This window comes from Balaenoptera acutorostrata, chromosome 20 (genome assembly GCF_949987535.1).
Source record: "Balaenoptera acutorostrata chromosome 20, mBalAcu1.1, whole genome shotgun sequence".
Taxonomy (NCBI): Eukaryota; Metazoa; Chordata; class Mammalia; order Artiodactyla; family Balaenopteridae; genus Balaenoptera; species Balaenoptera acutorostrata.
In genome coordinates, this window is record NC_080083.1 from 54,677,096 (window position 1) to 54,704,018 (window position 26,923).

The following is a 26,923-nucleotide window of genomic DNA, read 5'->3' on the forward strand; positions in this document are numbered from 1 at the left end:
CGGCTCCCGATTGGCCCGCGCGCCGGGGATGAAGAAGCACGGCGCGGGAACCGGCGCGAGCCTGCAGGGCGGCGGCGGCGGAGGTTCCTCGATTTGTGATCTCCCTGAAGGCACCATGAGCTGCATCAACCTGCCCACCGTGCTGCCCGGCTCCCCCAGCAAGACCCGGGGGCAGATCCAGGTGCGGGCCGCGGGGCGGGGTCGGGGTCGGGGTCGGGGTCGGAGTCGTGATCGGGGCCCGGGTGTCTGTGCGCACCGGGACCCAGTGACCTCTCCTCTCCTAGGTGATTCTCGGACCCATGTTCTCAGGAAAAAGGTAATGGCCTCGCGGGACGGGGGTGGGCCGGGACCTCCTCCTCCACTTCCCTGCTTCTGCTCCAATCCCCGGGACCCCGTCCTCCTCCCCTGACGCCCCCCGACCCCGAGCCTGCCGCCCCTCTCAGAGCCCCGCCTCTAGAGCAACCCCCACTGCCCGACCCCCCGCGTTCGTGCCCAGGACGCCTCTCTTCCGTGGGATCCTCCCGGAGGAGGCGCTCCTCCCCTTCCCGTCCGGGTCGAAACCTCTTCCCCTTGGGATCATTCAACCACCGCTCCTTCCGGGAGCTGGTCACAGCTGCTCACCGTTTAGCCCCTCACTAAAGCCTTCTCTGAAGGGTGCGTCTACGGTGGCCAGGCCCTGTGCGCCCTGCAGTATGTGTGGCTTCCTTCCAGCGTGACTGTTTCCTTAGATGGCCGAGGAGCGTAGTCACTCTCCACACTGAAGAGTCAAGCGCTGGCGCCTTTGCTTCCCTGAAGTGATAGAACCAATCCCAGTGAGCCCCGAGTAACTCCCCTGGCCCCCCTTCCTATACGGCGCTGGGGGATCACTCCAGCTCAAATCCCTTGCCCACGATGGTGAGGCTCAGGGTGGGCTCAGGGTGGGCTCTTGGACTCAGAGACAAAGCGCTTCCCTTGTTGCACCAGAAGGTTCTGTGAAGTTAGTTCAGGCTATGTGAAGAACTGTGGGATGAGATTACTTTGGAATGGAATCTGAATCCCTCTCCTCTGCATGTGGTCTTTGCTTTGCCCCCGACAAAATCACTCCTCCAGCCCTTCCCTGAATCACCTGAGGGCCCTTCTTTGCCACCCTCCCCATAGAGAATGACTACCAGCCCCAGACATGCTCCTCCCTCCTGGGTCTAGACTGAACTCTCTGTGTGGGCCCTTTCTGTCCTCACTGGTCCTCCCCACGCTCTGCCCTGCAGCCTTCCCATCCATTGGTGGGGCTCAGGCTGTATACCCCTAGAAGGCGGTAGGGAGCCCGACTTGTGCTGATGGGGTCTTCCTCGCCCACACTTATGCATGGGCCTTACCTTGCAGTACTGAGCTGATGAGACGCGTCCGTCGCTTCCAGATTGCCCAGTACAAGTGCCTGGTGATCAAATATGCCAAAGACACGCGTTACAGCAGCAACTTCTCCACGCATGACCGGTCAGTCCCTGCCCCTTCTGTCCTGTCCTCACACCTTTTGTGAGAAGCCCAGTGACGAGTCACAGAACATACTGTCAGAACTCGTTAGAGAGGATGGTTAATAATGCTGATGCCGGGCAGCGAACCCTTCAAATCTGCAAACTTTCCAGGTTGCTTGGCAAGGTACCCTAGAACTTGGCCTTTCTTGGGGCTCTAGCCCAGTGGTTCCTAACGGGACGTGATTTTGCCCACTAGAGTCTGTTTGCAATGTCTGGAGACGTTTTTTAGTTTTCACAACAGGAGGAGGTAAGGGCTTGATGGCAACTAGTGGGTAAAGGGCAGGAATGCCGCTAAACATCCTACAATGCACAGACAGCCCCATAACAAAGAATGATCCAGCCCCAAATGTCAGTAATGTCTGGCCAAGGTTGAGAAACCCTGCTCTTGACCTATGTGGAGGTTGCAGACTGGTTTTGTTGACCTGCAGGCTGAATTTTATTTAAGTTTTTAGTTGGCTTGTCCTCGCCGACTCCCTGTCTCGTGGCCTTTGTGCATCCCCCTTTTATGTTGATCTGCCTGTGTCCTGTGGACATTTCAGTCTGCAGTCTGAGGTTGGGAGGTTAAATTTTGTACCACTCCTGCCATTCCGTACAGCATTTAGGGCCTGATGTTTTGGAGCCTGAGACACTTTTCTCGTCTTCCAGATTCATCATCTACCTGAGCCCCCAGCACTGGAACACTCCCACACACAGGGCCTTTCACTTTCAGACTCTGCTGGGTGGGAATCTCCCCTCAGGACACACAAGGCAGCAGTATGAATGCGGATTTGAATCCTGACTCTGCCAGTTAATAGCTCTATGATCTCTGAGAAATCCTTTAATCAGCCAGAGGAGTCAAACGGAAGGAATTCTAGGTCACTGCACTGCTTGTTGGTGTTCGTGGCTTATCTCTGCTGGGGCACGGGGCTCCGAGTCTTAGATTCTGGTGCTAATGGTCTGCCCGGGGCCATGGTAGGACTTTCATGGGCCCTGGGGACTTTCTGCCTTCATGGACCCCTTCCTCTATAAAGAAAAAAATAAAAAATTATACTTTATGACTGCATTGATATAAAGACAAAGATAATCCTGACTGAGTTACATTTATTCTGATTTTTAAAAGAAATTAAAATGTTTCATTCATCCCCAAAGCATCATGGGCCCCAGGCACTGTACCTGATGAAGTAACCCTGTCTGCACCCCACCACACACACACACACACACACACACACATTAAGCAGAGCAGAGAAGAGCTTTGCATCTGGGTTGAGCTTTACATTGGGCACTGCCAATATCCAGTCCAAAGCGTGAAGTGAAATAGCTCTTGTTGAATAACTGGTTTTCCAAACAAAGGCCTTTACTCTTCTCCCCAGATGTCTTCCCACAGGTGCTAACTTCTCAAAGCTCTGGGCAGACATCTCAGCCTGCTTTGCAGGTAGGGGGTGGTCATGAGACCGGTTCCCTGGCCCCTCATTCTGGTTCCTGGTCTCCTCGGGCTCCCTTGCCTTGCTCACGCTCTGGCTTTCTGTCCCCAGGAACACCATGGAGGCCCTGCCAGCCTGTGTGCTCCGGGACGTGGCCCAGGAGGCCCTGGGCGTGGCTGTTATAGGCATCGACGAAGGGCAGTTTGTAAGTTGACTTGTCCTGATAGCACTCTTCCTGTGAACTCAACTGTCCCCCTTTTTCCTCTGCTAATTTGGAGGTTATTGGTTCAATTTCTGATATTTTTATAAGGTAAACATTGTTAAGTTAACTTGCTTTAACTAGTGTCTGAATACCGTTTGAATTCCCTTTACTGCTTTCTGTGTTACTGTTATATGGAATTTATTGTACCTTAAAAAAAAAAAAATTTAGGGACTTCCCTGGTGGTGCAGTGGTTAAGAATCCGCCTGCCAATGCAGGAGACACGGGTTCAAGCCCTGGTCCAGGAAGATCCCACATGCCGCGGAGCAACTAAGCCCGTGTGCCACAACTACTGAGCCTGCACTCTAGAGCCCACGAGCCACAACTACTGAGCCCACGTGCTGCAACTACTGAAGCCTGTGCACCTAGAGCCTGTGCTCCGCAACAAGAGAAGCCACTGCAATGAGAAGCCCACACACTGCAAGGAAGAGTAGCCCCCGCTCGCCACAACTAGAGAAAGCCCACTAGCGGCAATGAAGACCAACGCAGCCAAAAATAAATAAATAAATAAAATTTAAAAAAAAAAAAAAAGATCACTTAAAAAAAAAAAAAATTTACAGGACTTCCCTGGTAGCACAGTGGTTAAGAATCCTCCTGCCAATTCAGGGGGCACGGGTTCAAGCCCTGGTCCAGGAAGATCCCACATGCCATGGAGCAACTAAGCCCATGCGCCACAACTACTGAAGCCCGTGCACCTAGAGCCCGTGCTCCACAGCAAGAGAAGCCACCGCAATGAGAAGCCTGCGCACCGCAACAAAGAGTAGCCCTCACTCGCTGCAACTAGAGAAAGCCCGCGCGCAGCAACGAAGACCCAACGCAGCCAAACATAAATAAATAAACTATATATGTTAAAAAAATTTTTTTACAGTAAACAAAACATTTGATTTCTCAACACTGGTGTATAGGGAGGGTTTGGTTCTGTTTAGCTCATTGTTGCTTTTTTTTTTTTTTAATTAATTAATTAATTAATTAATTGTTGCTCCGCAACAAGAGAAGCCACTGCAATGAGAAGCCCACGCACCACAATGAAGGGTAGCCCCTGCTCTCCGCAACTAGAGAAAGCCCGCGCAACAACAAAGACCTAAAACAGCCAAAAAATAAATAAATTAAATCAAAAAAAAGAAGCGGACTTCCCTGGTGGTGCAGTGGTTAAGAATCTGCCTGCCAGTGCAGGGGACACGGGTTCGAGCCCTGGTCCGGGAAGATCCCACATGCCACGGAGCAACTAAGCCTGTGCACCACAACTACTGAGCCTGCGCTCTAGAGCCCACAAGCCACAACTACTGAGCCTGCGAGCCACAACTACTGAGGCCCGTGCACCTAGAGCCCGTGCTCCGCAACAAGAGAAGCCACAGCAATGAGAAGCCCGCGCACCACAACGAAGAGTAGCCCCCGCTCGCCGCAACTAGAGAAAGTCCGTGCACAGCAACGAAGACCCAATGCAGCCAAAAATTAATTAATTAATTTAAAAAAAAAAAGCAGTAGTTGTGGAGCACGGGCTTAGCTGCTCAGTAGTTGTGGAGCACGGGCTTAGCTGCTCTGCAGCATGAGGGATCTTCCCGGACCGGGGATCGAACCTGTGTCCCCTGCATTGGCAGGCGGATTCTTAACCACTGCGCCACCAGGGAAGTCCCTGCCCCACAGTTCTGTTCCCTGTTTCTATGGCTACTTCCTCCCTGGCCAGCAAGTCAAACTCGAGTTCCCATAACAAGTGTTTATTAAACCTACTGCAGAAACATCACCAATCTTCTGTTCTGCCCTCACCCCTGTGGGTCTTGCTCTGCAAGAAGTTCTGGGGCCCAAGGGTGGCTGCCTCGGTTGCCTCTCAACATGGGACCTGACAAAAGGACTGCCTCTCCCTCCCTTCATCCTTCCCTTGGAGAGGGGTACATCTGAAGACCCCACGCTATAAGCTGAGGGTGCGGTGGTAGGTGGGCAGCTGGACCCTGGGCATGCCAGCCTCACAGTGTCACCCCGAGTGCTGGTCTTACCTCTGTTTCTTTTTTTTTTTTTTTTTTTTTTGACTATGCTGGGTCTTAGTTGCAGCACATGGGATCTTCGTTGCAGCATGCAGGATCTTTAGTTGCAGCATGTGGGATCCAGTTCCCTGACCAGGGATTGAACCCAGGCCCCCTTCACTGGGAGCATGGAGTCTTAACCACTGGATCACCAGGGAAGTCCCTGGTCTTATCTCTGTTTTATCACAGTAATAAGAGGGGTAATCTAGGAAAAGTTAGGACTACACATAAGAAGGAAGTCCATAATTTACTGCGGACATCTTATGTCCAGAGACCACCAGGACTGAACAACTTGGGATTGTTGTTGCAGGGAGACACCCGGCATGGGAACTGGACGGTGTAGGTGAGGGGCTTAATTAGAGAGGGCTTGGTTATTAGGATGGGGGCTGCTTGGCTCTTGATTCGGTGTCCTGGGAAGGGAGATGATTCTGACCAGCATCTTAAACCTCACCTATAGGGAGGGTGGACCAGAAGGAGGCTGAAGCAGCAGCAGTGACTCCTTTAGCCAGGAGAGGGGACATTTGGTACACCGTAGCCTAGGCGATGTTCACGTTCTGTCCGTACTCAGACATGCTTCTGGAGGGGTCCACACGGCCTGCGGGACCTTAGTTCCCTGACCAGGGATTGAACCTGGGCCCTCAGCAGTGAGAGCGCGGAGACCACTGGGACCACCAGGGAATTCCCTAGGAGGGGTCTGGTTTTGTCTTGACTATCACAGTCACAGAATGACCTTGCCGGAAGTTCGTATTTATAGATCAGGCTCATATCACGTGTTGTGACCATTTTTTCCTCATCAGCAAATACCCATCCTTATGAATGTACCATGTCTTACATGAGCTGGCCCCTTGGGTGTGGCACTTACAGGCTGTGATGGACGTTGTGTGCGGACATCCTGGCTATCGTCTGGTGTATTGGGGTTTATCTACTAAGTAGAATCACTGGTCAAGGGACCGATCTCATTCATTAAGTGTTTTCTGAGCTTGCGCCATGTGGCAGCAATGCTCTAGGTGTTGGGGATACAGCCAGGGTCTCGCCCTTGCACTTACATTCTAGTTGGGGGAGAGGAATATGTAAAAGGTGGTGGCAACCGGGGGAGAAGGGCACCATGAGGGGGTGGAGCTAAGGTGGGGATGATGCTTTATGGGGCCGGTCAGAAAGGGGCCAAAAGGAAAGCGAGGTGAAGGTTCCCAGGCAGGAGTGTGCTTCTGGGCGTGTCTCAGGAGCAGCCAGGAGGCCAGGGGCTTTGGCCAGGTCAGCCGGAAAGACTTTGGCGTTAACCCCGGGAGAGCCTGGAAGCCGCCCAGGGCGTCTCCTCTGCTGGGCGGGGGGAGGGGGGAGGGCTGGGGAGAGGCATCTGGGTCTTCGCGGAAATCCCCGGAGGCGAGGGCAGGGTGGCGGCGGCTGCACACACACATCCTGTTCCAACTGCCTTTCTCTTTTGTTACTCTGGCGGCTGACATCCTTTTCCCTGTTTCTCCTTTTGTAAATCGCCTCCTTCTCTTGGTTTATCTTTCCTCTACGGGACATGACGTAATCGGTGCCAGTTTGTCACATGCTGTAAATATTTCTTCCCTGTTTATTTGCCTCTGGATTTGGTCTGTGCCTCTCATTTAGTCTTTACCATTCATGGTGGAGCGGTTGAATGTTTCACTGTCACATCCTTTGTTCCTGTCCTCTGTGGCCTTTGCGCCTTCAACACCAGCCTGGCTGCCAGGAAGCTGGGCCTCCACCGGAGTAGGGCCGGGGTGCTTCCCTCGTGCATCACGAGGGCGCCACCTCTCGGCAAGATAAGGACGAGGGTGAAACTACTTCTTGGCTTCCTGATCTCCCCGTTCCGTCCTCTCCCCTCATCAGACCTTGTTCAGGAAGTGGCTCACGGCAGGTCAGCCCAGGTGCTGGATCGGCAGGTGAACCAAATGGGTAGACTTGTCACCATCAAGAAACCCCTCCTGTTACTTTTCTACCTGGATCCCGTGTGGCAATCATTTTTGTCTACCAAGAAAACCCTACGTTTATTAAGTCCTCTGAAGTTCCGCTTTGAATGCAACCTGTATTAGAGTCTATGGCTGCTGTGACATGTACCACGGACTGGGCGGTTTAAACCACAGACATTTACTTCCCACAGCTCTGGAGGCTGGGAGCCCAAGATCAAGGTGTGGGCAGGGTGGGTCCCCTGAGGCCGTGAGGGAGAATCTGTTCCAGTCCTGTCCCCTTGGCATGCAGGCGGCCATCTGCTCCCTGTGTCTGTCCCCCTCTGTGTCCACACTTCCCCTTTTTACAAGGACACCAGTCATACTGGAGTGTGACCCTACTGACCTACTTTATAACTGGATACCTCTGCAAAGATCCTCTCTCCAAATAAGGTTCTGAGGTATTGGGGGTGAGGGTTTCTACATATGGATTTGGGGGGTGGGAAGGGACACAATTCAACCCATAACATAACCTAAAAAATTTAATGGCAATAAAAACAAACGTCAGTAACGTGGTTGGTTACCAGTGGGCATTCTGGGATGTTGCGGGCAGCTCTGACCTTACCTTTGATCATTCAGGAACCCCAGCTGGGGGCCCAGGGTTCAGTGTTTGGGTGGGGGCGGGGTGGCATGTGAACAGGGGACAAAGTTTAAGTGGAAGAACTGAAGTCTCTGATGGTGGCCATCGCTGCAGCGGGCAAGACCGAGGACCCCGAGAGGTCCCCAAACCCTGGTGTGGAAGGACCCACACCTGATGAGGGCTTGACAGGGAGAGTGAGACGCAAGGGGTGCTCATCCCAGGGCGGTTTTGCCCGCAGCCCCTACCTGGGGGATATCTGGCAATGTCTGGAAACCATCTTGTTGGTGACAATGGGGGTAGGGGTGGAAGGCACTGGCTGACAGCTCCTTGCAGGCTGGGGGCTGCATTTCTGTGACCTGTGATGAGTCCTCTAGAGAAGAGGGGCCTCACCTGCAGCCAGGCTGGAGCCTCTGGGTGGAGGTGCTGTTTCCGTAGCTCAGGCTCGGCAGCCCTGCAGAGGCCGTCAGATCTGCCTTTGGTAAATCCCGCTGGAACTGATCCAGGTTTTCTAACCCCTCTCCTGGTCCTCGTCTTGCTGAGCCCTCAGGTCTTGGTAACTTTGCACCTCCATGAGCGGCTTGGAGAGAGACCCTTTGCCCAAACACAAGAACTCCCCACTTCACCCAACCCAAAGACCAATCTAGATACATGACTGACCAGTGAAAGTTCACCAAAGAATTGAAGTAGCAGCCTCACCCTGGGCCACTGAAATGAAATTGGACTTACCAAGTAAGCGACCTTTGTGCAGGCCCTGTGTTTAGAAGGGTGGGCTGCGCCATCCTGCTCTGTAAGTGGCCAGTGGAACCCTCATCCCTTCTCAAGGCGTCACACAGCACACTGTTTTTAAAAAAGGCAAACACACAGAGCCTCCCTCTCAGCCAAATAGCATATGTCATAAATTATTCGAGGGTCCTTAATCCTTGAACACCACCAAGGGCCTTCCTTGCCTTTACTTGGGCTCAGAAACATAAAGTCATTGCCAAGGTCACAGCTAATGGGTCCAACCAAGACCATGGTTCAAGCCCAAGGCAGCCTCTGGTCTGGGCTTTTGACCACTGTGGTAGCATACTGCCTCTTCTGGTGACAGTTCCGGGCGCTTGGCCTGGAGTGGTTCTCTGCTGGTTCTAAGGCCATGGCCTGGTTCTGCCATGGAAAGCTGGCAGGATGGTGGAGCGACTAGGGCTGCTGCGGACGTGCAGGCTGCGTGCCGGGTGGGGGGGCTGGGGCCACCCTATTCTCGCGCTCCACGCCAATCTGGGTGGCCAGAGCTGTTGGGTCCGGCCACGTGGTCGTGGCTCCTGGAGGCTGCTGCCCAGGGCGGAAGCTCACTCCTCTTCTCACCCTTTCCAGTTCCCCGACATCGTGGAGTTCAGCGAGACCATGGCCAATGCCGGGAAGACCGTCATTGTGGCTGCACTGGATGGGACCTTCCAGAGGAAGGTAAGGCGTCTGGTCCAGGTCTCGGGACGGGACCCAGGAGGGAGGAAGGGGCCTGGGCTGCGCACAGACGGACAGCTCACCGCGCCCTGGATGACCAGACCGTGCCAGAGCCCAGGCGCTCAGGCGAGCCAGACCCAGCTCCCTGGTTCGCCCCAGACTAGGCCGCCTGCTGCGGGGGCTGGTGCTCTGGGGGAAAGCAAGGTCAGGGCCTAGTCTCCTGGCTTCAGGGTTGTGAATCAGAGGGTTTCAAGGAAAAGCCCACCCGGTGAGGTAAGCGCACACCAGTCTTTCCATGGGAATACAGGCGTTCGGGACCATCCTGAACCTGGTGCCCCTGGCCGAGAGTGTGGTGAAGCTGACGGCGGTGTGCATGGAGTGCTTCCGAGAGGCCGCCTACACCAAGAGGCTGGGCGTGGAGAAAGAGGTGGCCCCTCCTGCCTTCTCCGAGGGGTGGAGGGGAGGGGGTGGTGCTGTGTCCCCGCTCAGTCCAGGCGCTTCATGTCCCACGGCCAGGTCGAGGTGATCGGAGGAGCAGACAAGTACCACTCCGTGTGCCGCCTCTGCTACTTCAAGAAGGCTTCGGTTCAGCCTGCCGGGCTGGACAGCAAAGAGAACAAAGAGAACTACCCGGTGCTGGGAAAGCCCGGGGAGGCCCCGGGAGCCAGGAAGCTATTTGCTCCTCACCAGATCCTGCAGTGCAGCCCGGCCAACTGAGGCACAGGCCCCACACCCAGGACGGGGGCGGACCAGCCACCTGCTCCCGTGCCTGCTGCTGCCCCCTGGCGGACGCCTGCCCCCTGCGTGCTGCCTAGCCTTCTCGGAGGAGGAAGCAGGACTTGGGGGGTGAGGTTTCACCAGCGCCCTTTCCCCGGCCAAGGGCCACGGGCCGGTGGTCTGCACATCACACTTCCCTCCTTGCCTGCCCACCGGCTTCTCTCAGTTCCCTTCCGGGCTACTCACAATCCACCCCAGGCCGGCGCGGGGTCTGGCCACTGCTGACCTGAGTCCCTCCCTCTCCAAGGGGTGAGGCCGGAGGCGCAAGCTCCTGTGACATCAGCGCTCCTGCCTGCTTTCGCCTTTGTGGCTTTTGCTGTTGAGTTTCTGTTCTCACTGGGAAGTCAGAGCACCAGCACCTCTGGCTCAGCACCAAGCCTCCTCTCGTGCAAAGACTTTAGTCCCCCTGCCTGGGACAGGCCCCTGGCCCCTCTGAAGATGGCTGGAGTTGTTCTCTCTTACTTCCCTTTGGGCTGAAAGCCCTTCCTGCTCTGGCGATCATTTTCTCCAGAATTACAGCTTCTTCCATGTGGGTGACACCCTGCTGGGGCTCAGATCCCAGGGGCTTGTCTTTCAAGGCAGGGGCTGTGATTTTTCTCTTTTAGTGTGTGAAATTAATAACTAATATTAAAATTTACTGGTTGATGATGAAAGCGTATTTCTCTTTAACTGTCTGGGATTCCCCTGGTCTCACTGTAGACAGCTCTGACCTGATTTAGGTGTGGGGATTTCTTTTCAAATCATTTTCTAGTACTACCGATCTCTTAGCCACAACGCTTTTTAACTGACAAATGATCGTGAAGCGTGTCCTGAGAGGAATGTTTGCCTGCTCTTCTGTTTGGGCAGGTTTCAGGTCAAGATGGGTGGATGAAGGAGCCTGGGACCCAGGTTGGAAAGATGAAGCTTTGGTCTGTGCTGCCAGATGGGGCTGTGAGGTCAGGTTTTGTTTGTGAAACAGACACTTGACAGTTCAGGAGCCAAGAAGACCAGCTCTGCTGTGCCTCAGAAAATACACTGTGGGCAGCTTACATGGAGGCAAGAGTGCTCTAGGTCGGGTGTGGGTGGGGTGAGCCTGGGCTGTAGGTGTGCCCCGTGCAGATGGGGTCCGGGTTCCCCACCCTCGCCCCAGCTTCTCCCTCCCCTTTGCTCGCGGTTGGTCCCAGGTTACAGAGGTGCAGTACAGTGGTGAGACAGTAATTCCCAAACCCTATTAGTTTTTACTCAGGATTTTGAAACTGTTGGGGCCCACTTTTGACAGCTCCCTGTCTGGGCTCAAAAGGGGAAGCCCCGAGTTGCCTTGCGGGCCCTGGCCTCCTGCCTGCGCTGGGCTTGTTCCCTGGGGCGGGCTGGGCGCTCAGGCCGGCCCCGTGTGTGTCCCGGACAGGCTGCAGAGGTGCTGAGCCCTGTCTACGGGAAGCAGAGGGCCCTGCCCCTCCAGGGGCACGCCGGGACCCTGGCAAGGCGGCCCAGAAAAGCCATGTTGTTTACAGGCTGAGCACAGTTGCTATTTTAAGATGCTGATGGAGGGCAGCGTGAGCAATGAGACCCTGGGTCGGTGGGGGTGTGTGGCAGGGAGCTGCTAGGCACGCTGGAGGGCCAGACTGCCACAACTCTGTTCAAAATACAGGTTCCTAAGACCACGGCCAGAGGGTGTACCTCAGGGTGGGATTTCTCTTCCTCCTACCCCTAGACAGAGGCCCCACCCATGACAATGGAGATTATGAATGAGAAAAACATTTATTCCATCTCCAAAATTAGTCTAACAGAATCCAAGGGTGCAGTGCATCTTCCCCCAAGGCTCTGCAATACATTCAGAGCAGCCTGTGGGCTGTGGGTGTGCCCCATACCTCCCAGCTAACAGTGGTGGGGTGTTTACATAAAGCTGGGTGTTGTCATCAGGCAAAGCCCCTTCCTGCGGCCAAGGGGTGGGAGCAGAGACAGTGCTGCTTGCCGGGGGGGGGGGGGGGGGGGGGGGGGGTGGCGCGGCACCAGCCCTGCCCCTAGGCTGTCAGGAAGATGACCCAGAGGCACTGGCACAGAGTCGTGAGCCCAGATCCAAGCAAGCAGACACTTCAGCAGTGAGCATGGGCTGCCGCTCGCAGAGCAGGCAGAGGGCAGGGGGCTGGGGGCAGAATGAACCTGAGTGAGGAGGAAAGGAGCCCCAGCCCAGCGCCAGCAGCAGAGCAGGGGGAAGGCCCCACAGCCTCATCTTTGGCAGAGACCCCCAGATGGCGGCGGCCACCGAGGCCTGCACGTGGCCCGGCTCCTTCAGGCTGGGGAGAAGCTAAGGCACTTGTCAAACCAGCACGTCGGACCCTTGGAGCTACTCCAGGCGGGGCTGGGGATCATTAAAAGCAATGACAAAACCTGTCTAAACAAAAACCCTTCCCTAAAAAAATGCCCTCAAGGAGTGGTGGGTGAAGCCCCGTGGGGCACAGGCCGAGGCTCTGAGGCCAGCAGCCAGGACGAGGAGGCAGGGGCTCTCTCTCCAGGCGGTGTGTCAGCTCGGACAGGCGCCAGGTGGATCGAGAGGGGCCGGCAGCTCTGGGAGACCAGCCTCGGGGGAGGAGTCCGGGAAGAGGGGAGGCCCCCCAGGCGCCCTCCCTCCTCCCCTTACCATCCCCGGCTGCAGCTCAGTACACGGGGGGCGGCTGGTAGCCCTCTGTGGTCTCGGCGCTCTGGGTGAAGGGCGGCTGCTGGTAGCTGTCCGCAGGCGCGCCTGGGTAGGAGGCATAGGCCGTGCTGGGGTCCAGAGTGGGGTCCACGTAGTTCTGGATGAAGTCGTCCACTCCGGCCTTGTAGCGCTGGTAGGCCAAGGAGGCCAGCACGCCCTGCAGGGAGCCCCGAGGTTTGGGTTCCTCAGCCCTCCACCACCCTTCACCAAAGACACCAAGACCCTGGCCCGTCCTGGTCCACTTACCCAGGAGAAGACAGAAAAGAAGCTGAAGGTGATGGCCGCCCGGGCTGAGTCGGCTCCCACCAGCACATATTCCGGCTTGGTGGCTGCCCATTGATTGGCAAGGAAGCAGAAGCCAACAAACCACAGGAAGGTCCAGAGAGCTGGGGAGAAGGCCAGGAGGGCAGGGTTAGCTCCACGGAGGAGGCAGGAGGGCAGGCACCTCCTGGGAGGGAGAAGCCTCCGGGGGTGTAAGGGGCACTCATGCAGAAGCCAGGGTGGGGACAGGATGCCATCCTGGGAGTCCTTGCTCCAAGTCCCACTCAGCTCCGGCGGGTTTCAGCAGACGGTGAGAAATCCTTGCGTGCCAGCCTGTCTGCTGGGGAGGCTTGGGGACCTGGGGCTGCTCCCGCCCCTCCCAAGCCCTGCAGTCACAGCACTCTAGAGCTCTTGGGACCACTGCCACTCCTGTTCACCCCAAGATCAAATGGAGGTGCAGCCGGCAGATACCTGAGAAGAGCAGGTCGCTGATGACCAGGTACTTGCGGTCAGTGGCGTTGCTGATCTGGGGGAAATAGACGTCAACCACGAGGAAGAAGGCCGAGGCCAGGAAGGCCAGCACCCCGATGGCGCTGCCGAACCGGCACGCGTCCTCGTTGCGGTTGAACACGCAGTACTGCTGTTTGGAGATGTGGGTGTTGCTGTAGCCCTCACCGAAGATGCATGAGAACACGATCAAGGCGAAGACCTGAGGGGGAGGCAGGGGAAGGGCTGAGTGACTGCTACCCTCGTGGGACAAACCCCCCAGGTGGCACACAGAGTGGGACCCTGATGGGTGTTGGACGCTGGCCTCTGCTCTTGCTGTTCCCCCTGCTGGAGTTGGTGTCCCAGCCCCTCCTGAACTTGGGTAGTGAGTCCCTCCCTCTCCCTTCTCCTGGGCTATCTCCAGACACCAGTCACAAGTCACAAGGGGCATGGCCGGGGATTCCTGGACTGGGGATGGTGGGGAGTGGAGGGGGATCTCCTGGGAGGGGACTGCCCGCCCAGCTGTCTGCCTGGAGGATGGGTACTGGTGGTTAGGTACTTGAAGATTAAGGGCAATCGCCCAACCTAAACCACTCCCACTTTCAGTGAGTTTTAAACAGGATGGGTCACAAAGTCATAGAAACCCAAGCTTGGAGTCTCACCCCCATCACCTGTCTGACTCACCTCTGCAGCACCCAGCCTCTGCCTAAACACCCAGTGATGGAGGACTCCTCCCACCTCAGGAGAGCCACGCCTCCGAGCTGAAATAGTGTCCCCAGACCCCCACTTCCTGGAGCCCCCTCCAACTCTTCCCTGCTGGGCTCCTCAGTTTGGCCAGCTTTTTTCCTACAAGGAATTCTGGCCTCTTTGGCATCCTGGCCCCTGCCCTCCCAGGGAACCCCAGCTGGCCTCCCGCTCATAGTGGGTCCTACCCACACAGGGCACCTCAGGCTGGTCTGCCCAGCAAGCCTGTGGACATAGCTCTGCACTCAGACCCCTGGATGTACTGGGGTGGGGGTCGAGGGGGTGTACCAGCCAGAACTCTGGGAGGGGATCCAGGCCCTTGCGAAAGGCCTCACGTCACCTCTCTCCGCCCCAAACTGAAAGGCCACCGCTCATCCCTGCCTTATGTCAGCAGACCCGGGACAGTCTGGACGCCTGGCTCCCTCTGGGACGGGCCCAGGCCTCTCCCCAGCCTGCCCTGCCTGCCTGCACAAGGCCCTCTCAATAGGCTCTGGAGGTGGCAGTCACAAACCCCACCCCCAGCTGGAGCTGAAGCCGGAACTCCGGATGCTGGGAGCAGTGTGCCAGCCTGACTCCTGGCACTGCCATCCCGAAACGTGGGCATCTGCTCCTGGGGTCAGACCCCACAGTCAGGCAGAGCGGGGGTGAGGGTGCCACCAGGGCAACTCGTAGGGCTCCAGTCCCAGGCAGGGGCAGGTGTGGTGTGGGCGCCGCATGCCCAGCCCTCTGCCTGCGGGCTGGCTAACACCTTGTCCAGCTTTGGGCTCTGGTTGTCCAAGAGCATAGGACCTCCCACCAACGCCCCACCCCCAGTAACCTGGTACTGGAGCGCTCCTCCAGCTCACAAGGAGGACAACATCCTGGGTTCACCTGATCTTGGATGGGGAAGCAGACCCATGGGCTGCTCTTGAGTGGAAGAGAGACTCTATTTCAGGGCGCCAGGCTGCCCCCCAACCCCCCGCACCCCACGTGGCTTCGGAAAGCCCCTTCCTGATGAATTCCCCCAGGCTGGGAGTCGCGGCGTGCCGGCCACCTGTCCTGGAGCCGCCTCAAACTCCTCCCACTGCCAGCAAGGCGACGGGCCTGCTCCCCGCGGTGCCGCCCGGCCATTCCGCGCCCGGGCTGGGAGGTGGGGGGTGGCGGGACCCGGGTTCGGGGGGCGGCGGGGCCCGGGGGGGTGAGGGGCTGGAGGGTTCCGGGCCCCGCTCGCCCGCCCCACGCGCGCCGCTCCCACCCCCGGGCCTCGGCCGCCACCACCTGTCGCGCTCTCAGGCTCGCGGCGGCCCCCCTCCCCCCCGGCCTGGCGACGAAGTCGGGTCCCCGAGGCCCCGCACCCCGGCTCACCAAACACACGGCGCGCACCACCACCTGCGGCTGCGTCAGGAAGCGCCGCAGGTCGAAGGAGCCGCCCGCCTTGGCCGCGCCGTAGGCCCCGCTCTCCATGTCGCCGTCGCCGCCGCCGCCGCAGCCGCGGACTGCTGAGGAGCCAGCCCGCCGCCTTGCCCCCGGCCCGGCTCCTCCCCAGGGGCGTGGCCAGCGCCGCCCCAGGGACCGAAGGCAAAGTCCGCCCAAGGCGAGCGGCGGTGCAGGAGCGGCAGGGGTTCCCCGACAGCCCGGCCTGCGCTTCCAGCGGCCGACATCCGTCCAGCGGCCGCGGGCTCATTGTCCGGCCCACCTCTCGGCCGGGGTCTCGTCCCTCTGCTATGCTGGTCCGCAGGGCGACTGGAAAGGGGCCAGAGAGTCCCCAGGAAGAGAGGGTCGCAAGGAGGGCCCGCCCCTCTGCTCCATCCACTCTTTGCCCCTGCACTCCCGCCTCCTCCTCCAGGAAGCCCCGCCAGACGCCGTCTGGGCCCCACTTGCCCAAGACCCAGGCTCCTACGCACCTCCTCTCTTCTCCCCCATTCTACTCAAACCCCAGGCCACAGCCTGGACCCCTCCCTGCATGGCCTGTCACTCTTTCCTCCTCTCTGGAGCTAAGCCTGGTATGTGGTCGAGACCACCGCCCCTCCCAGTTTTTCCCGAGCTGGGCCCGGACCCAGGGCCATGTAGGGCCAACTTCCAGGCTCCAAGATGGTGTGCAGACAGAAACGAAGTTCCCAGGGTGACCGGCAGGGGGCAGAGTTTAATCCAATTCTTTCCGGAAATGGTTCAGAGCGTCCAAACTGGGATGGCTCTATGTGTGGGTGTGTGGGTGGGGAGTGGGGGGTGGCGGGTGGTTCTCCAGGGGCCTCAGGCTGACTCGGCAGGGAGGAATTCCAGACATCATAGTTGCAGGTAAGGATTAATGAGGGGGTGCTGGCCAGGTGGGGCCCAGAGTCCTCCAGGTGAGCGGGATGGTGACAGGTGAGCAGTGGAGCCAGAGGACTGGGCCACCAGGAGATGGGGTGCCACTCCAGGGAAGAGGGGAGCAGGGGTGGGGGAGGAAGCAGTGGCCCTGGGTGGGCTGGTGCCTCTGGGCCTTCACATCTACCCCACCACCATCTTCCCAGACCTGGGTAGACGGTGACGAGCAGCTGAGGGGTGAGGAGAGGGGCCCTCCCAGAGCCCCCTCCTCCTATGGACCTCTCCTTCCCCCTACAGCTCCCCCCCCATCCTAAAACCCTCAAACTAGCACCATGAGTATTTGATGAAGAACACCAGCGCTCCAAGAATCCAGGCTGGGGGGCTTTTTCTTCATTCTTTTCTTCATTTCATTTCTTCAAATGGTGGGTCCTTCTGTAGGGGACAAGGACCAGGGCTCTCCTGGGGACTCTGCCCAGCCTGCGTCTTCTGGTCACGACCTTGATGACAAAGGAGTTGAGACTCCAGGTTAAGCCAGCACACCTCCCAGCCATACCCTCCCAAGGCCTCCAGGAATTTTATTGGTGGCAAGTGCATCAGTGCCCTGGGCAGGAGGAGGGGCGTGAGGCTTAGTCACAGCATGAAATAAAGTGGGGGCACTGAATCACCTGGAGGCCAAGTATTGGCCCCTGGTCTGTATACCCCCTGTTATAGGAGGGGAAACTGAGGCTCAGAGAGCCCACATGGCTTGCCCATGAGCCTGGCCTCTGGGACAGACTTGGGAGGGAGAGGCACAGAGGTAAGACAAGGGGAGTGCCAAGGACTCCTGGACAAAGCTCACCAAAGAGGCTGGCCAGGTGTTAGTGAATTGGTCGACCGAACCCACACTGGGGTCCTAGCTCTGGCTGAGACCCCCTGTCTCAGCCAGGGAGGTTTGATTTGCTCAGTCAATAACAAAACGTATGCTGAGACTGGAAGAGCACCAGCTTTCTTCAATGGCCAAAGAATGGAGAAGCGGGGACCTAGTTCACAAATCAACTCAACCCAATTCAGGTGGAGACACCAAATACATAGGAGGGTTGGAGTAAAAGGGAGGGGTTTGGAATGAGTGGGAGGAATATTCGTGAGTTATCCAAGAACAGGGGTGTGGCTTGGACCTGGAACTGATGCAACTCTCCTTTTCAGTCCTTGTAGGAGCTTTTCGGTTTGTCATCATGGTGATCGCCAGCTGTCCTGGTGCTGGTGGGTGTGTCATTTAGCTAATGTATGGAGCGTGTAATAAGGCTCTAGATCTATTGGAAGTCAAATCCTCCGCCATCTTGAGCCTAGTTGGTTCTAATTGGTTCTTGTTTTTTTTCTGTTTGCTGCTTCCTCCTGAAACTTAGATAAGAGTAATTGGTTTCTATTCGAGGGAGGGGCAGGGGTGTGATTCTGGGGAGACAGCTTTGGTACCAGAGGGGCGGGGAGGAGGACCAGGAGACAGAAGTGTCCTAGGAACCAAGGGAGGTGAGAATTTTGGAGGCAGAGGTGACCGCTGCCAAAGGCCAGGCAGGTGGAGCGCACAGAGGCCTGCAGTGCCCAGGGTTGGACAGCACAAAGGCCCTGGTCACTTTACAAGTCAGTGAAGTAATAGCCTTGGAGAGGGGACCCCAGGAGTTCCGGCCCCTGCCTCCGGTCACCAGCTGGAAAGACTGACGGGGTTTCCATGGAGGGCAGAAGCCCCTGGCCCACCCTGGTGCCCGGGAGGCCTCACCCTCCTCAGACCAATAGGGAGCATTGGAGTGAGCCCCACCCAGAGGCAGTGGACTCCACGGCAAGCCGGCTAGAGCATGGTCAGGGTCAGATAAAGCCGCCAACGTGCTCCATGGGCACTTGGCACACGGTGGGCCCTAAGTAAGCTTTTGCAAGTCATGCATAAGCAATATGGCCCTTTCTTTGCCCTGGTGGTGTTAGCGAACGCAAGTTCGTGTGCCCAACACACTGTGAAGCCAAACAAACCAAAATGTTGGAGTTTGGAGCAGAGAAAGTTTTATTGTGGGGCCATGCAAGGAGAACGGGGCGGGGCGCTCATGCCCCCCAAAATTCAGAACTCCTCGAAGGCTTTCAGCAAAGCATTTTTATAGGCCAGCTGAGGGAGGGGAGTCGCAGGGTATGTGATCAATTCTCTGATTGGTTGGTGTCACAGAGGTTAACATTATCAATCTTTAGGCACCAGAAGGCCCCTGGGCTACGAGCTCATGATCATCAAGTAGTTAATTTCTTCCATTTGGTGGTGGTTTTTAGCATCTGAAAAATTCAGGAAATATGCCTGAGATACTGTTATCTGGGTACTTCAGAGAGGAGCTACAGCAGAAGATATGGAGGAGGGGTCTGTCCTGGGAAAGCCCCATAGGGTCCTGCTTGGTTCCAATGGCAGCCCTGCCCTACCAAACCACCACCGGCTCTGCCAAGCCAGGGCCCCCATTGGTCCACATAGGCCATCAGCAGTTCACTCCTCCCCCACATCCAGCACCCATTTCCTACCTGATCTGCTTGGTCCAGCTCAGTCTCCAAGAAAAGATGGCTATGATGGAGATAAGGCAGCCAGCCAGCACGAAGGTGGGTCCCTGGGGCAGCTCTCCTGTGAAGGAGGCGGGGGGCAGCTGGGCTGGACTGCCGTTGGGTCGGGCCAGGGTAGGCATGGCCGCGTCAGGACACCCTTCCCTGCTCTTGGCACCTCCCACTGACCTACTCAGAAGCGCCAGCTGCCCCTCTGGAAACCAAGGGGCCATCTCACCTGGGGGCACCAGTGTGAAGGGAGTGTGCTGGACGCTGACGTCGTTTTCAGCCTGGCACCGGAACCAGTCCGCCGTCTGGTTCAGTGGGAAGGAGAAGTTGGCTGGCTGCCCAGGGTTCCGAGTCTGCTGCATGTGGATGTGCCCGCTCCTCCTGACCAGTCTGTAGGTGATGGGTGGGCTGCCCGAGGATGCCTGGCAGAACACCTCTACCCTGAGGCCTGACCCCCTGTCCAACAGGGTGAAGTCAGCTTGCAGCTGGGACACCGGCTCTGGCAGGGTGGGAGAGGGCGGGAGCACAGGTGTGGCTGGCAGACTTTAATGCCCTCTCCCTAGCCAATTCCCTCAGTACACATGCCTAATGAGCCTAGTGGCCTAACTGATTGATTGCTCCTCCAGGCAGCCTTCTGGATTTCTCCCTCCGCCTCGCGTCTGAGCTTCTACCCTACTTGCAGTGTATACCATACAATTTCATACATGTATTTGGTTTTATTTTCATGTGGTATATTCTGGGTTGCCAGACTTAGCAGCTAAAAATACAGGACACCCAGTTAATTTTGAATTCAGATTAACAATGAATAAAATTTAGGCAGTTTCTTAAAGATGAGACAGTCCAAAGAGGACGAAGGAAACCAACGTTTATCAAGCACCTTAAGAAAATGCTGGTTTGGCAATTCCTCAAAAAATTAAAGAACTACCATATGACCCAGCAATTCCACTCCTAGATATATACCAAAAGAATTGAAAACAGGGACGCTAACAGATACTTGTACACACGTGTTCACAGCAGCACTACTCACAACAGCCAAAAGGCGGAAACAGCCCAGATGTCCATCAATGGATGATGGATAAACAAAATGTGGTCCATCCATATGACGGAAGAGTATTCATCCATAAAAAGGAACGAAGCACTGACACCTGCTACAACATGGATGGACCTTAAAAACATTATGCTGAATGAAATACGTCAGACACAAAAGGCCACATATTGTATGATTCTATTCATGTGAAATACCCAGAATTGTTTAAATCCCCAGAGAATTCCCTGGTGGTCCAGTGCTCAGGACTCTGTGCTTTCACTGCAGGGGGCACGGGTTCGATCCCTGGTCGGGGAACTAAGATCCCACATGCTTTGCAGTGTGGCAAAATAATAAAAAATAAAATAAAATATAAAAAATCCTCAGAGACAGAAAGCAGATTGGTAGTTAGTAGGGGCTGGGAGAGGGGCAACGAGGAGTGACTGCTTGATGCATATGGGGATTTCTTTTGGGAAATGTGAATGGACCAAATGCTACTGAATTACCACTTTAAAATGGTTACCTTTGTGTTATGTGAACTTCACCTCAATTTTTTAAAGAAAAGAAAAAAGAAACTGCTGCGGGAAAAGTCTACCTCTTGGGTTTAGACTCTTCCTGCTCAGAACATTACTATAGAGATAAATTGAAATCAGGACATGAGTAGGAAGCACAGAGAAGTTTGGAACACAGGGTGGGAGAACTGACACTGGCTTCAACTTCTAGAGTCAACAGTTTTGTCCCCTGCGGCAGGGGCCAGGCGCTCTGTCAGTCCTGCATATCACCGCATCCCTGGCCAGAAAGTTACTATCTGTTCGCGGAACGAAGCAGTTGCTCTCAGGTTGCACGCTGAAGCGTGGCATCCCCTCCTCGCAGGGATCTCCTTATGTGATAAAGGGGCGAACCTTGAGTCCTGTGGCCCCGGTGTTCCTTGAGGACACCCTGGAGCTGGCGATTTCCTCCCAGGATGGGGACAAGTAAAGTACAGAGTGGGCCAGGCAGCCAATGAGCTGGCCCAGCGTTCAGGCCTGATACTGGACAGTGGCCTGGAGGCATCTAGGGCCTCTCCACCTTCCGAGGTCAGAGATCAGAGGTTTCCTCATCCAGACCTGCTCTAGGTACCTTCGCCATAAGCATCTCTGCCATACGCATCTTTGCCGCAGGCATTTCCACTGCCAACATTTTCACTGCAAAACTAATTGGCCTTCCAATGCGGAAGTCCCGAAACTGATACCTCTCTTAAGGAAGGAAGAAATTTTAGTAAACAAGAAAAAGTGGGGGCTTTCCTGGTGGCGCAATGGTTAAGAACCTGCCTGCCAATGCAAGGGACACGGGTTCGAGCCCTGATCAGGGAAGATCCCACGTGCCGCGGAGCAACTGAGCCTACGTGCCACAACTTCTGAGCCTGTGCTCTAGAGCCTGTGAGCCACAACTACTGAGCCTGCGTGCCACAACTACTGAAGCCCGTGTGCCTAGAGCCCGTGCTCCGCGACAAGAGAAGCCACGGCAATGAGAAGCCCGCACACCGCAATGAAGAGTAGCCCCCGCTCGCTGCAACTAGAGAAAGCCTGCATGCAGCAGCGAGGGCCCAACGCAGCCAAAAATAAATAAATATAAATAAATTTAAAGAAAAGAAAAAGCGTGATGCTGAACGAGAAGATGAATCAACAGGCAAAAAAAAGGGATAAAATCCTATGAACAAAAGACTTGGAAGACAAGTGATTTAGATACAACCCACAAAATAAAATCAGTTATTTGTGCAGTATTGCCATGAATCTACACACATTTAAATATATTAACATATTTTCTATTTCATAATAAAGTCTTTCATTTTTCAATTCATTTTTCATGTTTCCTTATGTCCTTTTAAATGTCCCTCTTTTGTTTATTTTTTTATATTCATACGGCAAAATTGCCTTCTGGCCAATTAGTTAATTAGTTATGTGGTGACAATGCCTATGGCAAAGATGCCGTGGGCTGCAGGTGTGGTGGCCAGGCTTCTGCTCCCAGACAGGTCAACATCTGGTTCAAAGGGACAATCGGAAAGCAGGGGGCAGGTGGGTATGACCCAGACCACGAGAGACGCTACAGTGGAGGGATCCTAAACTTGGAGAGGTTGGACGGAAGTAGAGAAACAGGCCACTTAGGAAAGGCAGGACTTCAGAAGAACCGGGAGACCAGATGCTCACAGCACCCAGAGGACTCTCCTCCCTGGACCCAGGACCAAAACCCACTCTGCAGCCACTCCCAGCAGGCATTCATCCATCCAAACCGCCTCTCTGCTTGGGAGTAATTTTTCTGTTTTGTAGGCAGATCCTGGAGTCGATTTCGATGTAGAAAACATCTGTAAGATCTTCCTATTGGTCTGATCTTGCCCACACCAAATTCTCCAAGACAGCGATCGCGATTAAACAAAGATGCCTTCTGAATGGGGGCTTGGGAGAGAAGTCTGAATGATTCGTGGTGGGCACTTACCTGCCTTTTCAAGGAGAGTGTGTAGGGGGGTGATGCTTGGGCCGGGGGCGGGGTAGAGAGAAGGGTGTATGAAATCTAAATATCATATACCTCATTCCTCATCCTTGCCCTGCCAGGCACATTGGCTCTGGAAATGCTGCGATCAGAAAACTGCCCACTGAGCAGAGAACTGGAAGAAACTAGAATATGATGTTCTTCAGAGACATTTCCTAGGAATCCTAAAGTTTCTGACTGCTAAGCATATTTCCTTCTCAACCAGGGGTGATTTTGCCTCCAGGGGACCATTGTGTCCAGAGACATTTTTGGTTGTCACCAATGGGGGGTGAGGTGCTCCTGGCATCTAGTTGGGAAGAGGCCAGGGAAGTCGCTAAACATCGTACAATGCACAGGGCAGCCCCCATAACAGAATTATCCAGCCCCAATGGCAGTAGTGTCAAGGCTGAGAAACTGGTCTAGACAACTAGCAGCGGCTTTGCAGAATCAGGATTCTCTCCTTGCCCGTGGCTGCTCAGACACCGCAAATCTTTTCTCATCGGCACCTCTTTCTAAACTTCATGAGAACCCCATTTTTTCATACTATTTTTTTTCAAACACTCCTTCACGCAAAATCGTTGAAGTTAAGTAAAGCTCTACCTAGAGTTTAATCCACTCTCCAGGGCACCCGTTTGCAAACTGCTACCAACAATTTCGTCAACGTGACTCTGGGGCCCAACGGTCAACGGCTCTTGGGGCCAGAATCTTCCTCCCCAGGGAAATGCGGGTCCAGGCTTAAGGGTGATGACACTTTTGCTCCCTTCATTGTGGGGAAATGACCTTGACTTAACAAAAATGGAAAGAAAAAGCTGGCCCACCTTCATTTCCATTTCGATGGCCATTAATAGACGCCTGATTTACATAAGTTCACAGACAGGAGCCACTTTCTTTTTTAGTGCCCTACAGGGTAGAGCATTCACTTTTTATTCTAACAAGACTTGTGTGGGTCTTTCCTTTTGATTATTTAGTTTATGCATCTAGCCCACCCATAACGAGTGGTCTATCATTTAATTACAAATGCATCATCTGTGTCTGAACATTTGAACAATAGGATGGCAGACTCAGAATTTGATGAAGTGACAAGGACACCCTGGGGACCGGAAGCTGAGCCAGGCCAGGGCTGGGGTGATCGAATGGCTGTGCAGAGCCTCCCACTGTTGCTAAAGAAAGAGCGAGCGGCTTAGGGCTGTGCCCAGACCGGGGCAGTGGGCTGCCGCCCAGCTGGGCTCGGAGGCCCTTCAGGATCGCCCCTACCTCTCCCTAGCTTGTTTCTGTGATAACCCAGAAGCTTGGAGATTGGAGTCCCAACCCTGGAGGTCCAATTCATTAGACCTGAGCTCAGGCCCAGGGATCTGATGAGGGTTGAACAAGCAGCCCATCTGTTGAGAGTTGAATTTTGTCCTCCAAAAAAGAAGATGTATTCAAGCCTTAACCCCAGGTACTTGTGAATGGGACCTTATTTGGAAATGGGGTCCTCACAGATGGACTTCAGTAACCCATGCTGGATTAGGGTGGGCCCTAAAGAGAACAGACAAAGACACACACACACACAGGCCATGTAAAGACAGAGGCAGAGTTTGGAGTGATGCTGTCACAAGCCAGGGAACACCAAGGATTACCACAGCCCCCAGGAGTGAGGCTTCAGATGAAGCCTCCAGAACCAGGAGAGAATCAATTTCTGTGTGGTACTTTGTTAGAGCAGCCCCAGGAAACTAGCACAGCCCCTTACAAGTGAAGCCGGTTTCAGGAGTCGGGGGGGAGGGGACAGTTATCAAGATTCCTTTGTACGCACTCTGAATCTGTCCTTCAACCGGCCGTGCCCCAGCCCCCCACCCCGAACATTGTCTTCTTTCATGGCAGCCCCACGGGAGACCCCAGGTCCCCAGGTCACCCTCATCTTCCTGCCCCACCCTTTCTAGGGCTCTGAAAGTCTCCCTTTATGTCCCACCTCCCCCTGCGCCCTCTGGAAGGCTGGTAGGCTCAGTTGGCACCAAATCCCGTAACCCTCAAGCTTTCCTCTCACATCTCACCTTCTACACCTAATGGAAACCAGCCTCCCCTCCCCCGGGCAGTGCCTACACCAGTGGTATCTCAGGTGGCAGGGGATCCTCACAGCCTTCCCAACACTGGCCTGGGATGGCGAGGGCGGGCATCCTCTTGCTATTTCTGGACCACTCTCCCTCCTCCCTCCCTAAACAGCAGCCTTGAACCTCATGTCTTCAGACACCGCACCCTGCCCCTCTGGGTTACAATTACCTAGAAATGCCCACCATCCCTTGAAGATTCTTGTGCCTGGTTCCTGCTACACTCAATACTGCACTTGCCATGATTCTTGGGGATTTCAAAATACACAGACAGAAACGTTCCAAAATCTTGGCTCTTAACACCCAATATCTCAGGCCCAACCTCTTGTTCCCATCAGTAGTAATCAGTTGTAAGGCTGCCCTTGACTTCGCCAGTCCCCCAGTTGCTCAGACCAAAAACCCCCGAGTCATCCATCTTCCACAGCTGTGTCTTTCCCATCCCATCCCATCCCATCCATCAGCAAAGGCCTTCAGAATATATCTTGACCACCTTGCCAGGCCTCCTGGCTATCACCCAATCTCTCCTCTGGATCCCGGGAACAGTCTAAAGCCTCTCTGGGATTCTACCCTTCATCCCCATCTCATCTCTTCTCAACACAGCAGCCAAAATGACCCCAGGAAGAGTAAATCAGGTCAAGCCTTCTGCTGCAAACCCTCCCATTGCTATGCCCACAGGGCGCCCCCTACTCAACACTGCCCCCCCCCCCCCACCTCATCCAACACTCCCCTGCCCCTGCTTCCTGTGCTCTGGCCATGCTGGGGCCTCAAGCAGCACCTGGCACCAAACAGATGCTCAACCAGTAATTATTGAATGACTGGATGAATGAATGAATGATTTGTCAGTCGGTTTCTTAGGAGTTTAGTTAGCAGGACTTGCTGGGCAAGAGTCTGAGCAGAAGTCAGGGGCCGGAGGCGGGTGGACCGGCCCTGCCCAGGTACTTGCTGGAGACCCAGAGGCCAGGGCCCAGGGCTGTTCTCCTTTTAGCGGAAACACCATGATGTGTTTGTTTTTAAAGCAAATAAGGAAATGATAGTTCAGCCCACGCCGCACTCAAGTGAGACCCACCCTTAAGTGGAATAGAGGCGGCTGCAGCTGCAGCCCTGAGACCAGGGAAGGTACAGGTCCAGATGAGGCCAGAGGAAGGGCAGCCGCCCTTGCAGAGATGCGGAGAGGAGGAGGTGACGGACCCCCTTGACTTTAAGGGTCACGGGGCCAGAAATGGGGGCAGGAGAAGGAAGGGGAGTGGAAAGGTGGAGGTGGCAAAGCTGAGGGGAGGAGGGATGGCCACCAGGGCCCCTCTCACTGGCTCTGTACACCAGGCGGCTGGTGGAGAGAGGGGCCCTGACACCTTCCTGTTGCCTCTGAGAGTCAGGCAGTTTCCCCTTTGCTGGACCTTGCGGAAGGGGGAGCCCGGACTCCCTCATTCTCTCACTCGCCCTCCTCCTGGGCCAAGGCACCCCACCAGAATGCCCCCAGCCTGCCCTGGGGTCACACCCACCCCGAGGGGCTTCTGCTACAGATCAGGCACTCAGGTAGAGTGATTGGGATACACCTGCCAGGGGACACGCCCTCTGCCCGCCTCCGCTTGTAATACCCGCCCCCACACAGCCCAAGGGGAAGCCAAGCACTTTCCTTGCCCCGCGTTCTGTCTGTTGTCCCGCCCACTCCCACCTCCTGCAGAGCCTTCTCTCCTCCAACCCTCCAGGGCCCTGCAAGGGTTGAGGCTGGGGTCCAGAACCATCCAGTGGTCTAGCAGCAGACGCCACCCACCAGCAACACCCTTCCCCCGGCCGGCCAAGGCCTCTACCGTGGGTGGGGCCTCTGACTCCAGGGTCCCCATCTGGGGGTACTCCGCCCTCCAGCATGCTGGGAAACTCACCTTTCTCCTGCTTCGCGGAGCTGCTGGTGGCTGTAAGAGAGGGGAGGGTGGTTAGGAGAGCCCAGGGTGGAGGGGAGGCCAGAGCCCACCCAGAGAGCCTCGTCCTGAGCCCAGAAGGAGGCCCAGGACTCCACGAGCACCTTCACTCACAGAAGCTCTTTGGAGCCCAGAGCATTTCGTATCATCAGCCCATTCTGCAGATGAGTAAAGAGTGGGCCCAGAATGGTGAAGCAATAATTAAGGGGCTGGTCTGAGACTCAAGCCTAAACCTTCCCCTCTCTGTCCTGTGCTTCCAGAGGTGTCTGGGCCTTTGGGTCCCACCTCTCCTGTGCTCCCTAGACCCCTGGATCCTGAGCCTGCCCCCTCAAGGCCCTGGCAGTGGCCCCCTCCCACGATGTCCCTGGGCAGCTCACCTAGCGCGGCCAAGCAGAGCAGCGGCAGGACTCTCATGCCTCTGCCGCGTGGGGCCCTCAGCCAGGCGAGCAAGAG

The 26,923-nt window shown here is 55.7% G+C and overlaps 3 protein-coding genes across 5 annotated transcripts; 1 reads left to right on the forward strand and 2 right to left on the reverse strand.

The window, feature by feature from the left end:
- Positions 1 to 13: 13 nt before the first annotated feature.
- Positions 14 to 9,889, forward strand: TK1 (thymidine kinase 1). The gene is made up of 7 exons (XM_007185776.2): positions 14 to 181; positions 285 to 316; positions 1,360 to 1,470; positions 3,020 to 3,113; positions 9,086 to 9,175; positions 9,480 to 9,599; positions 9,689 to 9,889. The coding sequence occupies exons 1-7, from the start codon at positions 29 to 31 to the stop codon at positions 9,887 to 9,889; spliced, it is 801 nt and encodes a 266-aa protein (XP_007185838.2). The 5' UTR covers positions 14 to 28.
- SYNGR2 (synaptogyrin 2) lies at positions 7,625 to 15,637 on the reverse strand. Of its 3 annotated transcripts, none has more exons than XM_057535292.1 (5): positions 15,459 to 15,637; positions 13,356 to 13,593; positions 12,870 to 13,009; positions 12,567 to 12,780; positions 7,625 to 9,772 (listed from the first exon to the last, which is right to left on the reverse strand). In XM_057535292.1, exons 1-4 carry the CDS (start codon positions 15,555 to 15,557, stop codon positions 12,583 to 12,585), a joined length of 675 nt encoding a protein of 224 aa, XP_057391275.1. In that variant the 5' UTR covers positions 15,558 to 15,637; the 3' UTR covers positions 7,625 to 9,772; positions 12,567 to 12,582. The 3 variants fall into 3 exon arrangements, with proteins under 3 accessions (XP_057391275.1, XP_057391276.1, XP_057391274.1); XM_057535293.1 differs by having other exon boundaries at positions 7,625 to 12,287; XM_057535291.1 differs by having other exon boundaries at positions 7,625 to 12,780.
- A 1,169-nt stretch (positions 15,638 to 16,806) lies between these two features.
- Positions 16,807 to 26,888, reverse strand: C20H17orf99 (chromosome 20 C17orf99 homolog). The gene is made up of 6 exons (XM_057536613.1): positions 26,848 to 26,888; positions 26,435 to 26,464; positions 19,171 to 19,331; positions 18,918 to 19,014; positions 17,552 to 17,774; positions 16,807 to 16,894 (listed from the first exon to the last, which is right to left on the reverse strand). Exons 3-5 carry the CDS (start codon positions 19,301 to 19,303, stop codon positions 17,720 to 17,722), a joined length of 285 nt encoding a protein of 94 aa, XP_057392596.1. The 5' UTR covers positions 19,304 to 19,331; positions 26,435 to 26,464; positions 26,848 to 26,888; the 3' UTR covers positions 16,807 to 16,894; positions 17,552 to 17,719.
- Between the last annotated feature and the right edge of the window lie 35 nt (positions 26,889 to 26,923).